General features: G+C 39.5%; 1 protein-coding gene across 1 annotated transcript; it reads left to right on the top strand.

The window, feature by feature from the left end:
* The first annotated feature begins 645 nt into the window (after positions 1-645).
* On the top strand, positions 646-14,308 carry LOC133154858 (excitatory amino acid transporter 1-like). The gene is made up of 10 exons (XM_061279895.1): positions 646-931; positions 1,980-2,174; positions 3,728-3,865; positions 7,934-8,138; positions 8,585-8,627; positions 9,657-9,919; positions 10,239-10,472; positions 10,540-10,734; positions 10,857-10,991; positions 11,532-14,308. The coding sequence occupies exons 2-10, from the start codon at positions 1,991-1,993 to the stop codon at positions 11,740-11,742; spliced, it is 1,608 nt and encodes a 535-aa protein (XP_061135879.1). The 5' UTR covers positions 646-931; positions 1,980-1,990; the 3' UTR covers positions 11,743-14,308.
* The last annotated feature ends 20 nt before the right edge of the window (positions 14,309-14,328 follow it).

Here is a 14,328-nt window from a genome sequence, read left to right as displayed (position 1 = left end):
ACAATAGTTTTCAAACAATTTGAAGGCCGCATAAATTTGGACATTGCTGAGCAGTCGAGGTGCATTGATAAATTCGGCTCGACAGCCTATAAATCATAGTAGCCCTACAATGCCCACATTATGTTTTGGGCCAATTAACCAATGAGAGGAAAACCAATTAAGCAAAACAGGGACCCAATTGGAGCAAAGCTTGTATTGAATAATAATGGCAAAATGACTTGTTAAAAATAACAGACATTTTTGAGCAATGGGAATAATTTAACAATGATGTACTTGCTCATTTCCACCCCATATACTCTTGTAATCCCAATAAAAGGAAAATGAAGATCGTCAGAATCTAATATCAGCCCGTAGTCAGTGGACACTTGGTATCGATGACTACTCAAGAATTGAATACTGTACTGTACTGTACTGTAAAAAAGTTTCCTCCACATTGGCGTTTCCATGCTTTGGTAAATTCAACTCACTTTGATTGGAATAAATGAAATGGCATCTGTTCAGAAACCTCCTTTCCTTCTTTGCAGGATTCTGGAATCACTCTCAACTTATCAGGCGTGACAAAACCTTTGAAAGAGGCAAACAAGAAGTTTCTTTCTCTTCTTTCATGCTAGGAAAAGCTCATTGTTCCTCAAGCCCCCTGCTCTAATCAGCCCCCTCTCTCTACCTTGATGCCCACCTACCTATCCTATCCCTCCCCCTCTGTCAGCCCCACAACTGTGCGTCTCTTATAGCACCTCCTTCTTTCTCCCTCACTGGCTCTTTGATTCACAGGGTGCCCCAACTTCCCCCGTCGTTGACTTTTCTGTGTTCTGTCTCCTCCCTTTCCTCATTTCTCCACACTGACCAGCACAGAGCAGCGTTGTGAGCACCACCAGCCCATCAGAGTACTGACAGACATTTCATCCCACCACCTAAAGAAAGTTATATTAAGGTAAGCATTCTATTCTGTCATTTGACGTGTGGATGTGTTGTAGTTGGAGGAAGTGTTCATCACAGTTTATCCGCATGCCACATTCAATGAGTTCTAAAGAGATTTCAAAATTATAAGAAATATTTCTTTATAAATTTAAGACTTTTGATTGATTTGATAAAGGCGGAATGGTCCGCCGACAGTCAAGCAGCGTGTGTGTGTGCGTGTGCGTGGGAGGGGCTTTTTCCTTCTGCTTTCATAAAGTTCTGAGGAAAACATGATGCAACATTTTTCAAAGACGTCCTGTAATAATTCATGTATTCATTTTTCAAATGGAGAGAATGCTCTATACCAGGCCATACTTGAAGGCATACAGGAGCAAATTAGTTAGTAGCACCAAATAATTGAAAGAACAAGCCAGAAGTATCACATAACTAAAGTGTCTTTTCGTCTAACCTAATTAAAGGCAATAACCTTACTGGACTCTGGAAGCAGCCAATCAAAGAAGTCCTTAAACCTTGATTTATAAAAACCAGGGGCAATCTCAAATGAATAATCGAATCGGTGCATGCCTAATTGTCAACTGTCCTTGAGCCACGTGCATCCAGTCTGTACCTCCTCGTCGAGAGAACGTAAATTTTGAGAATAATATATCAATCAGTCTCGTTGCTTTACTGCTGAAATGACTTTGTGTCTTGATCTACTATAAGTTTCTTTGCCTTCCAAATAAGCCAAATTCCAAAAGAAAACAAGCACACATAGCAACAAACACACAAAATTCACCACGTCACAGGGACGGACGGACGGGAGGGACTACAAGCAAAATCAAACAGACTGAAAAGAGGCAGCTGGGATCTAAATACAAACACACAGACAGCGAGGAAGACCTAGACCACAAGACCTGAATCATAAAAACCAGGACATAGCATGAAACACAACCCAGTATAAATCCAAACTGAAAAAAATGGACCATGACAATAAGTATGTTTTCTTTCATACTGCACAGGGAACTTGTTTACAACTTACGGGTAATCCAAATGAGAGACTGTTTACTATGTTTCGATTCTAGAGAGTTCCGCAATGATGCAGGCCAACGGGGAGGATCCGCAGAAAGCGCAACGAAGCCTCCGGCAGATCCGGGCCAACATCCAGTCCCGTTCGCTGCTGGCCAGAAAGAGAATGTCAAACATTACCAAGAATGACGTGAAGAGCTTCTTCATAAGGAACGCCTTTGTCATATTCACTGTGGCGGCTGTCGTCTTTGGTGAGTGGAAATATTTGAATTAATGGTGTTTGAATATGGAAAACAAAATCCCCCAAAAGTAAACCTTGCCTTGAAAAAACTAAATATTGAAATACTGCAAGGTACAGTTGGTGGTCATTTAAAGTGTTAAAAGTAAAGCTATTGTTTATTTTATTTTTCAATTTTATTTTTAATACACACGTGAGAAGTGTAAAATGCATGTGCAAAAAAAAAAAAAATCTCATAAAAATCCAGACTGGAAGGCATGGAAGCAAGGGAGTTTAGGTTTTGTACTTTAAGAATAAAAGTTAACTAATTCCAACATTTCTAAATACACGTCTCAGAAATCAAAGTCAAAGTCTGCTTTATTGTCAATCCCTTCATATGTCAAGACACACAAAGAAACCGAAATTCCGTTTCCTCTATCCCACGGTGACGAGAATGTTGAGAATTTAAATTTTGCACCATTCAAACGTAAATAATACACAGTTAAAAACATTTTTAACATTTTGCTGTGGATGACCCTTGGCATTACATCAATGACTGGGAAAAGACAGACACACGCGCACACGCATACAACTTTGAAAATACAAACTGGAGGGCTAGGAGGGAAGGGAGAACAGGTTGTGGATTCATTCAAAGAAACTTGCTTTTAATTATTGTTTTCATTCAACGTTCAGGGGAAATTGTTCAACCTTTGCGTGGTTCACCGTGTAAGAAAAGACAACATACATGAAGAAGAGGTACCTCTGAAATCTTCCTTTGAGATAGAAAAAAGAAGAATGGTGTACATCCTGCATGGTGCACAGATTGTTTAAAGGTAACTTGGCCAACTTGAGCGCCAAGCTCCGCCCACACTTTGTGATGGCAGTAATGAGTCATCCATCTGTCAAATTTGCTGGTCTGTAGATCAATTCCTGAGGAGGAGTTGCAGTCCTGGAAATGACCCAAAAAACGTGACGTTCAGAACAAAATAGCAGACAGAGCATTTCACAAGATATGTTCTTGATTGATTTTCATGCATGGTGAAATGCTGGAACATTCGCAATGCATTTTGTGTCAGTGAGTCTGTAGCATGATCGAGAGCAGCTGTCTTAGAAATAAATAGAAACTCCCGCAAGCAAGGACCTCACCGACCCTTGTGGCTGACATCTGAACGTTTTGGAATTAACCTTTGAACCATGGTGTGGCAGGAAGTTAGGCGGGGGCCCACCCACGTGCGCGCCACATTTGTACAGCGCAACCAGTGCAAAGAATCTGTGGGTTCCATTTCAGTGAGAGTGCATTACAGTGACGTACATCACAAGAAGAGCATGTGCACTCATTTTCAATGAAAGAACCTCACGACGTGATCTGGATCTTTAAGCAAATTACGCAGAACTTTTTTTTTTTTCCCCTAAATCATGTGACAACATTCGACAATGTCTTGTGTACATTGCTGTGTAATAAGCGTACTAAAACTAAATGATGTGTGCTCATACGGTACTAAAAACGAAAGACTCTTCAAAACTAAAAGTAAACTCATGTTTCATTGTGTTCAATTAATTACTGATGTTCAACGTGACTCTCTGTAGGTATCATTCTGGGGTTTGCCCTGCGACCTTACAAAATGTCCTACCGTGACATCAAGTTCTTCTCTTTTCCCGGAGAGCTGCTGATGAGGATGCTACAGATGCTGGTGATGCCCCTGCTGGTGTCCAGCCTCATTACAGGTTAGTCACCGCAACTTAAAGACCAGCAGTGGGCATGTTTTTTTTTTAAAATCCAGCCCACCTAGCAGTTACTTTAAAGTCAGTATTTGTTTTGTTAAAATAATGTCAAATTAAAAAATATATATATTATTCATTGCTTTGGTATATCTGCTTAACACACTATTTGTTTTGTTTTTAAACATTAGGCTAGAATCAAAACTAAACATTATTATTATTTTAAATTGTAAGAAATACACTTGAAATACTGTACTGCAACCACTTGCCTGCTTGCATCAGAGAGTAATGTACCTTAATAGACTAAATGAATCATATTCTATTTTTAATTTCAATTTTGCTGGCAAAGTACTTAAAAAAGAAACAGCAAAGAAGACACATTTGCTCAGTGGCTTTTGTTCTATTTATGAATCAAATGACTTGATGTCTGCACTATTTTACGCCTTCAAACTGGGTCACCACAAAAGACTAGTGTACATAATCAAAAGTCAAAAGACGATTTATTGGGCATCAAAAGTCTTGGGACACTATTCATTGCACGTTGTGTTAATCAATCATGGAGTCTTGAATCTTAATTTTTCATCATAGTGTAAACTTTTACGCAAACTGTACAAGCATAACGAGCAATGGCGGGTTGCAGGTTGTTAGTCGGACCAGAATGTGTCCGTCCGTCTTTTCCACTACATGCAAGGGCTTTTAGTTTGCCGAAAGGCCCAAAGAGATGAGGTGAACTCTCTATCGATCGAATGAGCAAACACATGATGAAGCTATTTTGCCCAGTCATAGTGTTGACAATGGTCTTGTCGTTTGTTTTGACATGCAGCGAGTATACAATGTGTGACCGGGTCATTGAGAGAGAGAGCGAGAGAGAGAGAGAGACATCATTGCCTCCTGCAGTGACACAGCATAGATAAGACAGGCGCCTTTGTGCTTTGCATGGATCAGAGCGTAGCATTAGCATTCGGTGACATCAGGTCATGTGATAACTGGTAAAACACAAGGGGAACAACAACATGAGAGTCAAAACAGGTCTGTTTTTGCTCATTGGAAATCATCCAATCATCAAATTCAAAGGTAAAACTGCGGCAACCAATAACTTAACCATGATACAAATGTAAAAAGAATGTAACCATCCCAAGAATCTTACTGCTTTGAATAGGAGTCTCCTTACAATTTCTGGAACCAAAATTAGGCTCCTGCAAAAAATAGCTACAAAGCAAAAGTTACAGATGAACACAATGTGCGTATTTCAGATTTTTCTCACGCAGAGTCAAACTAGCCCGCAACGAGGCTGGATGAGTTTAACGGTGTCGGAAAGTCGAGTGGCTAATTATACTGAATGACTGTGTTTGTGTTAAAATAGACGCAGGCTTCCTCGAAAGGACAAAAGATGCAATTATCGATCAGAGTAAAACTGAAAAACTCAGCAAAATTCAACCACGACATCCCTTGACACACTCTCGGCTTCAGCATTGCCGGACGAGGCTAGTTCAACACAACTAATTCACAAAAGTACTTAACTAGTATTGTGTGGCCATTATGTGTAAATCAATGTGAACTTTTTGGTTGAAGAATTAAAGGGGGGAAAAAACAGTAGGCAATGGAAAAGTTTATTTTCAATGATGTCCACTTAAAATAAAAGTGATGTTTGAACACAGAATTCAGTGATAGCATCTCAAAGGAATCAGTTTGATGTTATCGCTTTTCAGATCTGTGCAGACTACGAGTCCTACCCGGTCACAGTGACATGTGAAAGCTGCTTGTTTTAGTATGTGCAGAGTTCTCAAAAGTGAGGACACAGGAACTATATTTAGTAACTTCAACTAGACCCCTAGTAATTCGAACAGTGAGGATACAGGATAAATATGATTGCCTGATGGGTTATATTCCAGCCATCGCAGGCTTCAAGTGTGTATACTATTTAAAAATTAAAAACAAATCTTCACATGCATTGCGTTCAGTACTATGTTTGTTTGAAGATTCAATGTAGGGCAACAAAACACACCTGTCAGTCACACATCCAAATACTTTAGGTCACATGAAAAATTATAGGTCGGGTTCCAGAAAGTCTGTACTTCTTCTTGTGCCCCCAACTTCAACTTTTCCCTCTCTGAAGAGGGACTCGGATTTGTATTTGTACCTCCCACCACCTTTCCAAAACTACATCTACTTGGGCTCCTTCAACTTTGCCTCTTTCAATCTTTTGAGTGGAAGAAATTAGTGAGGCCGCGTATGTTGTTGCCCAGACGACTGGTCAGGGATCATTGTGTGTGTGTGTGTGTTGGGTGTGTGTGTGCGGCTGTGTCAACAAGTGTTCCCAGGCTTGCCAACAAAAGGATAAGGAGAGGCAGAATAAAGGGGCACAGCGAAGGGTCCTCACCTCCCCTTGAGTGATGACAGAAAAAAGCGAAAACAAAAATTGGGGATAGTCATTAATGTATTAAACAATGGTGACCATAACATATACAGTACCACAAAAGTAGCAGACATGTTGCTGTGAATAAGCTATATTTTGACATGAAAAGGGATTAAAAAAAACAACAACAACCATGGCTGGGAGGCTGCTCCAAAATTGCAAAATGTTGCCACAAAAATGCCACTTTTACATTCACCCTCCAGTTTATTTTCTAAGTATGTAGATTTGGAAGCGTTCAGGCCTTCTATCTTTCAAACCTTCATTTTAAAACCATATATTTATAGCCACCGAGAAACTATTTCCACAAACATGGCTGGAATGCAGCACTTTAAAGGCTATATTTTCTTCAGAAATAAAAGTAGGTGTTTTCGTAGCTGCTTCATTCATGCCATATGTTGGGCCTATGAAAGGTCGACATTAATCTCGATTCTCACAAAGGGGAATGCTTTGCTTGTTTATGCTTTGAATGAACATAAAGGGCATCACGGGAAGCGACACAAATGACGTCACAGTTGTTCCTTTTTCTCCCGAGATCCACACCCATGCTATTTCTATAGTAGTCAATTGAATGCGGCCACAACTATGGGAGACAGGTTTAGTGTTCTATTGACTGCAGCAGTCATAAAACCCCGTTTAAACATTGTCTTCTCAGGGAAAGATTCTTACCTGAATAGCATTGCGTCAAAACAAATAAAAGCCACAAATGAATTGTTACAAGAAGTCCACAAATTACGTGACGTTTTTTAAAATTAAAAAAGAGGCTGTTTTTTTTGGGGGGGGGGGGGTGAGGGAGTTAATAGAGTTTTAAAAGAAAAAAGAAAAGGATGAATCAAAGTGTGGATTCTGGCAGTGGCAGTTAAGATGATTCTACATTATGCAGACTTTGCTTCACAATGTTGTGTCCATCAAAAGCCAAACATGCTTTATCTTTGGTCAAGCCAAGTCGATCAAGGTCAATGTGTTAATTATCAACTGAGCAGTCACACTTAGCTTTCTTTTGGCCCTAAAAATTTGAATAAATCGCTTGGGAATTATGCAGCATTCAAGGAGGCTCTTCCGATATGCTTTCAAACTGCGAGCACCATTTAAAATATACAAAAAGCAAAAGCGGATATAATCGTTCCCTGGGTGCCGTCCAGTAGGTGTTATTTACCCGCCATGTAGATCAGAGCGGGATTAGATTTCTTATTGTGCTTTGTTCCTTCTTAGATAGTTGGACAGATTATGGGCATGGGTGTATTCCATCTATAATTACAGCGGCTTTTTCCCAGGCTCACTTTATGTACGCTCGCCATGACACGTTTTTTTTCCCCCATGTTCCAAATACAAACTCAACTCTCGTAATTATTAACAGCACAGGCCCACACTTTCCCCAAAACTCTTCTGGAAACAAAAAAAATAGAGTTAAAGAGAGAATACCGCCCCCTTAAGGATGTGCATCGTTTCTCCTCGTGCAAAAATACCCACAATCAGGATGTCAAGCATAAAATATTTGCATTTTGTAGAAAAAAAAAAAACACCCAAAGGCTTCTGTATGTTCAAGTAAAATGATAGATATAAACATTTTTATGAGAAAATAAATGTTATATTTATTTTTATTTTATCATTTGTTCATTTAGTGGTGGAATTTTAATTGGAAATGTGTGGTTTTTTTTCAGGTATGGCTGCACTAGACAGTCGCGCATCAGGTAAAATGGGCTTGAGGGCGGTTGTGTACTACACCACCACCACGGTTATTGCCGTGTTCATTGGCATCGTCATGGTGCTCGTCATCCACCCTGGCAAAGGCTCCAAGGACGAGTTCACCAATCAACAGCAAATCGAGCGTGTTAGTCCCGCTGACGCCTTTCTGGACCTTATCAGGTAAAGATAATAAGAATGTTTTTTAAACCGTATACTGCACGGGACTGACTAACTGGTGTCAGAAAACAAATGTCTTGAATTGAAAACTATGACAAAAAAAGTCTTGTATCACGGCATAGACCACAAAATATTTTTTATAGATGACAAACGACGACTGGAATTTACCTTCTTTTTTATACAAGCAGTATAGTATATAAAAAAAAAGGTAAATTCCAGTTCCAACAGTTCCAATGGCAAAGGGGGGGTAGAAATTCACCTAACAAAACTGAAAAAACAACTTCCTGGTTGACTGAGGATAATGTGAATGTGATCCTTACCCTAGTATAAAAAAAAAATGGTAAATTCCAGTTCCAACAGTTCCAATAGCAAATGGGGGGTAAAGATTCACCTAAGAAAACTGAAAAAAACACTTCCTGGTTGACTGAGGATAATGTGATGTTTTGTAGGAATATGTTCCCTCCGAACCTTGTGGAAGCCTGCACCAAACAGGTAATGTGTAATATATACTCACATTTGCATTTCCCTTTTATCTGTTACTTATTAATCAAATTCAATAATAATTTAATATTTGTGTTAATTGATTGCCAAATTACCAGTTTATAACTACAGTTGATCCATTATGTGAATTAAAAACAACACAAATCTGAATGTAGTGGTGATGCATTACAAGGGGAAGTCAAGGCAACGTTTATATTTACAATAATGTTTTATGATGCGCCAGTAGTCACTATTGCGTTTGCAGAATATAAATTAAGCAACCCGTTTTATCCATTTTGCCGCTTCCGCTTGACTGAAAATGACATCACAGTTGCTCAGGGCTCAAGTAACAACCAGTCACAGGTTAACTTGGGAACATCACATGACCAATTTCTGAAAAAAAGTGAGCCTTGATTTGTCGTTACCTGAACCCTGAACAACTGTGATGTCATATTGGGTTGACAGCAAGTGGCAAAATGGCCACCACTGAGATGGATGGTGGATTTTATGGCTGAATTAATATGACGCAAATACAATATTGATCAGAATGCGCTGTTCAGACTAGTCAGAGCACATAGAACGTACTACTGTAAAGATTTGTCTTACCTGACTTCCCAAATATATATGTACGTATGTACTACATATATATATTTGTTAAGGAAGAAAATAGCCTATTTTTGAGAAAAGCGTTTTCACTCATGTTGTGGCTCGTGAACAAGAATTGAAATGATGCTGCATCTTCAAGTGTGATTGCATGGGTAGACTAGATAAGTAGCTGGAGGACTCGTGTAGACTTGTGCAAATGTTTTGTGTCCTAAGTTCCACCATATCATGAATGGAGACGCGTGTTGTTACCTCTATGTCTGGAAATGTTTGTTCCATATGCTTTTCTTTACAGATGTAGTCATTTCACTAGAGTCATATCCCGAGGATCATCAAGGCACTGTGAATATATGGCAAGCTATTAAATTGCCACTGCACTGCTGCCAGTGTGGCTAAAAGCTTCAGCGGCTAATCTTGAGGCTCTCACTTTTCTTTCAGTTCAAGACACACTATGCCAAGAGGGTGATCCAAATCAATGTGACGGTCAACGACTCAGTGCTTAACGGGAGCCAGATGATAACGAGGGAGGAGATGATCCCCGTGCCGGGTGCAGTCAACGGGGTCAACGCGCTTGGCCTGGTGGTCTTTTCCATGTGCTTCGGGCTGATCATCGGGAAAATGGGGGACCAAGGACAGCCCTTGAGGGACTTCTTCGACTGTCTCAACGAGGCCATCATGAGGCTGGTGGCCATCATCATGTGGTGCGTCCAAACTAAATTATCCAATGACACATACTTGTTTTCAAATTTCTTTTTCAATTTGTTTTCTTGTAAATGAAATTTTCATTTCACCACTTTGCTTTCAACTTCATGTAAAATAAAGTTTATAAATCATTCATTAACATAGACTTTTTTCATACCAGATCTTTTTTTTTCTATTTTTGTTTTATTATATAATCATATCTCATATCTAATTTGGTGTTATCAACATAAAACCAGAGAGTTGTTGAAAGACAAAAAAAACAAGTAACTGTGAAGCTGAGGAAAGATAGAAACTCAATCGGAGCTTTTCTCGGATTAGGTATGCGCCCATCGGTATCCTGTTTCTGATCGCGGGTAAAATCGTGGAGATGGATGACATCTCGTCAATGGGCGGCCAGCTGGGAATGTACACAATCACTGTCATTAGTGGCCTGCTCATCCACGCCATTGTGGTCCTGCCCACAATCTACTTTGTGGTCACTCGAAAGAACCCTTTCATCTTCATCTTGGGGCTGCTCCAGGCTCTCATCACGGCATTGGGAACATCTTCCAGGTTTGGTAACCATTCTGTCACTGAGACGCACCTGCTGTATTCGCTAATGTGGTTCTTTTGACCTTAGTTCCGCCACCTTGCCAATCACGTTCAAGTGCCTTGAGGAAAACAACAAAGTAGACAAGCGCATAACTCGCTTTGTACTCCCCGTGGGCGCCACCATCAACATGGACGGCACCGCTTTGTATGAAGCGCTGGCGGCCATCTTTATCGCTCAGGTGAACAACTATGACCTCAACTTTGGGCAGATTCTCACCATTAGGTAAGCGCTCTCTCACACGCACGCACACACTCGTTGTGCATGCATGCATGCTGGGAGGTCAATTTGAGTTCATGCGGGTCAAATTAAGGACCATTAAAATGCCTCCTTCTATTTCCCTGCAGCATCACAGCCACAGCAGCCAGCATCGGAGCGGCCGGTATCCCGCAGGCGGGCCTGGTTACCATGGTGATAGTGCTCACCTCTGTGGGCCTGCCCACTGATGACATCACACTCATCATCGCCGTTGATTGGTTCCTGTGAGTACTTCCTGTGCCTCGTTGTCAACATTTTTACTTACACATAGAGATCCTGCATTTCTGGCAAGAAAAATGAGCCTTCTTAAAGTCCAAAAGCGCAAAACTGATGGGTTAACTTAGTCCCTTCTTCAGTGTCAGCTCTGTTTATACAAAGATGCTCAAATTTTTTTGATATTACAGATTGTATCGACAAGCTTGTCACACTATTTTCAACGATGGAAAATTGCTAAGTCATCAACTATTCCATCTTCCTGTTATTAAAAAACAGACAAGGAAAAAAGGGAGGCAAACATCCTGTTTTACAGGCAGGGTAAAGGCCCTTTTGATAACATTGTACATCTGAAGTTGAAAATTGCTGGATTTCCTCCACATAATTTTGACTTCACATGTTATCGGTTTTGGATCGCAGCTTAGCGGTTTGGGGGCAAGCAATACAGATGATCTCAGCAAATTGATGATGAGAACAATATGTTAGGAAACAATGACTGGTCTGTAAGTTTGCTTACATAAATGCTTTCTGCGGTGTCCTATTTGCTACAGGGACCGACTGCGCACCGTTACTAATGTCCTGGGGGACTCCATCGGGGCTGGTGTCGTGGAGCATCTATCTCGTCACGAGTTGGCCAAAGACCCAGAGGAGGTCCACTCGGTAGCAGCTGAGGAAGCGGACATGAAACCCTACCGGCTCATCCACCAGGAGAACGATTACGAGAATGAGAGGCCTACCACTGTCAGCGAGACCAAAATGTAGCAGGTTTTGTTTGTTGCCTCTTTTCTTTTTTACAAAGTCAAAATCTTCCACTACAGAACTTGACACTTCTTCAAAATGATCAAAAGGTGTTTGCAAGGGCTTTGGCATCATCTTGCAGCTTGATTCAGCCAATATTTGAAGACAGGTTCCACAGAAAACAATGGAAATTTGTGAATGAATCACAAATTGTTGGGGGTTCCCTATATGCTGTTGCTTGGCAACTGTTGACTCAAGCTCAACGGGCATGGTTGCCGTGGGCCCCGATTTTACCAAGCAATACACTTCCATAGGATCTTTTTTTTTTTTTTTTTTGCATTTCCATTGTCAAAATAACTTATTCGTACCAAACATTTTTTTCCCACACTTGGTTGGTGTACCAGCCTCTGTGGTACCGTACCAAATGTCATGTTTCCACTGCACAGTACTGATTCAAGTGGATAACCTTGGAAACAACAAAGAAGAATAACAAGGGTCTCCTGTGTTAACAGGTCAGACAGAAATTTTACTTGTGGGCAGCTACAGCAAAGTGGAGACACTAAAGCCTCCAGAGCTACGCTAAACTCACATTAGCATGTTTGATTACTTTTGTCATTTGTTATCTGAAGTAGTTGAATGTATTTCTAATATTAATATTGGTAGCCAGGTACAGTGCAGTTGAAAAGGTTCATATAGGTCTGTCTATTTTTTGGGGATGGGAGGTCAATTTGTGCTTTTATATACATAAACTCTTAGTAAAGAGAAATTTACGAAGTTAGTCATTTTATTGGTGCCACACCATTCTATAAATTCAAAAGCGATTTATTTAATTTTTTGTGAGACCACAATTCAGGTTGCATAGCATATTCTGCTAAATTGAAAGCCACCACCCTACCCCCCTAAATTACCCTGAATAAATCCTCTATCTTGGTTAAGCAATGCGGTCATCTACATGGTTATTTTCCAGGCATCTGTTTTAAATTTTAAAGTCTTTTTTTTTTTTGTCCTGTTCCAAGACGTAAACCAGTTAAATGCAAGGTTTTGGATAATCTTAAGAAATTGTCAGCGTAACCATTCTCCGATTGAGTTTTTTTTTTTTCAAAGTTGGAGGTTGAAGTTTAGCGCTTGATAAAACGATGCTATCATTTTCCCAGTGATGCATTATTGTACACTATGTGGTTTGTTTAGCTCCTGAGCTAATAGGACTAACGGCGTGGCTCTGGAATAACTATAAGGTTTCCAAGTGTACTGCATGGTGAAACATACCACTAAATCCTCAACTGTGATGATGACAAGTTCTCCCACTAGAGTCCAGTCCTCCTCTGAATCCAGAGAACCTACACAGTTTCTCACCCCCCTCACCCACGACAGTGGTGCTGCTCAGAGACTGTTAATGTTGGAAACAATGCACATAGTACACTGTGAACAGGCTGGCTTCTTTGGGAGACCAGAAAGATCTTACTTTAGTCACGCATGAGAGTCCTTGTGAGATGTTACAAAGCGGGTATGCTGAACAAATGTTTTGTACTATGCTTTTAATTCATTTTGTAACCCCAAATCCTTATTACCCCTCTCCTGAAAGTGCGCATAGGCCTGTGTGACGCACTGGGGGTTTAAAAAAAAAATAATTGCAATCCGAATTCACATGGCTAACATGTACTGTACAAGGGATAGAACCCAAAATTTCTCATCATAATTTTGATTCAATTTTTCTTAAAATCTGAGAGAATAATGTACTTTTTTCTTTTATCTCTCATTTATATTGTCAGCAATTGCATAGTAGGATTAGAATGCATGAAATCCCATGAGTTATTTTCTTAATTTGTAGATTATTTCAACAGCTGTAAAATGATGATACATTTAGATATGACAACCATAACAAATTGAATCTTTTTACTTTTTTTACATTAAAAAACAAGTCAGAAAATCCAAAATAATAACCAAATATTCTAAGCCAAATGTTGAATCCACAAAATTGTCATTACCAAATCCCAATATTTAAAATATATTTTTTAAGCAATTACGAATGTAGACTACTTTGTTTCTGATTTTTCAATAAGAAATTTCTATTGTAGTATATCTAAAATACTGATAAAATTACGTAACTTGTTTTATCACTATGAATATTTTGGTTAACTGAAATTAATAGATTTTGTAAGTAATTTAATCTTGTTTAGCCAAATGACAGTTGACAGACCTGTGTTTCCCAAACTGTGGGTCAGAGGTCCTAAATGGGTCCTGGGTCATATATTTTAAGAGTGAAAAAAAGTGCTGTAAATTGATTTTATTGATGCCAAACTACAAAAGGGCTTTTAAAAAAACTTTATAATTCGTGTATAGTATGTCCATGAAATATTTTACTAGGTTTAGTTGACAGGAATGTTTGAGAAAGCTTGTTGTAGAGGATTTTTTTACATAGATAAAGGTTACTTGATGATTCTGTCACAAATCAGTCAACAAATCTTGTACAGAGACAAATTAATTGGATAGTTTGTTTCTTTGCGTCCACAGAACGTACAGTGTTTGTAACTGTAGATTGCATAATGTTTTGTTAAAATAAAGGAAATAAAAAACCAAATATGTACAGTGAGATCCCACATACGTGCTCTG

Source organism: Syngnathus typhle, linkage group LG5 (genome assembly GCF_033458585.1).
Source record: "Syngnathus typhle isolate RoL2023-S1 ecotype Sweden linkage group LG5, RoL_Styp_1.0, whole genome shotgun sequence".
Taxonomy (NCBI): domain Eukaryota; kingdom Metazoa; phylum Chordata; class Actinopteri; order Syngnathiformes; family Syngnathidae; genus Syngnathus; species Syngnathus typhle.
This window is presented reverse-complemented; position numbering and strand designations above follow the sequence as displayed.

What these genes read in the sequence shown, in the direction of transcription:
- LOC133154858 (XM_061279895.1), top strand. Translation starts at nt 1,991, where the DNA reads ATGATGCAGGCCAACGGGGAGGATCCGCAGAAAGCGCAACGAAGCCTC. An exon ending in TGTGGCGGCTGTCGTCTTTG is followed by an intron (nt 2,175 to 3,727) that starts GTGAGTGGAAAT and finishes GACTCTCTGTAG; the next exon opens with GTATCATTCTGGGGTTTGCC. An exon ending in GGTGTCCAGCCTCATTACAG is followed by an intron (nt 3,866 to 7,933) that starts GTTAGTCACCGC and finishes GTTTTTTTTCAG; the next exon opens with GTATGGCTGCACTAGACAGT.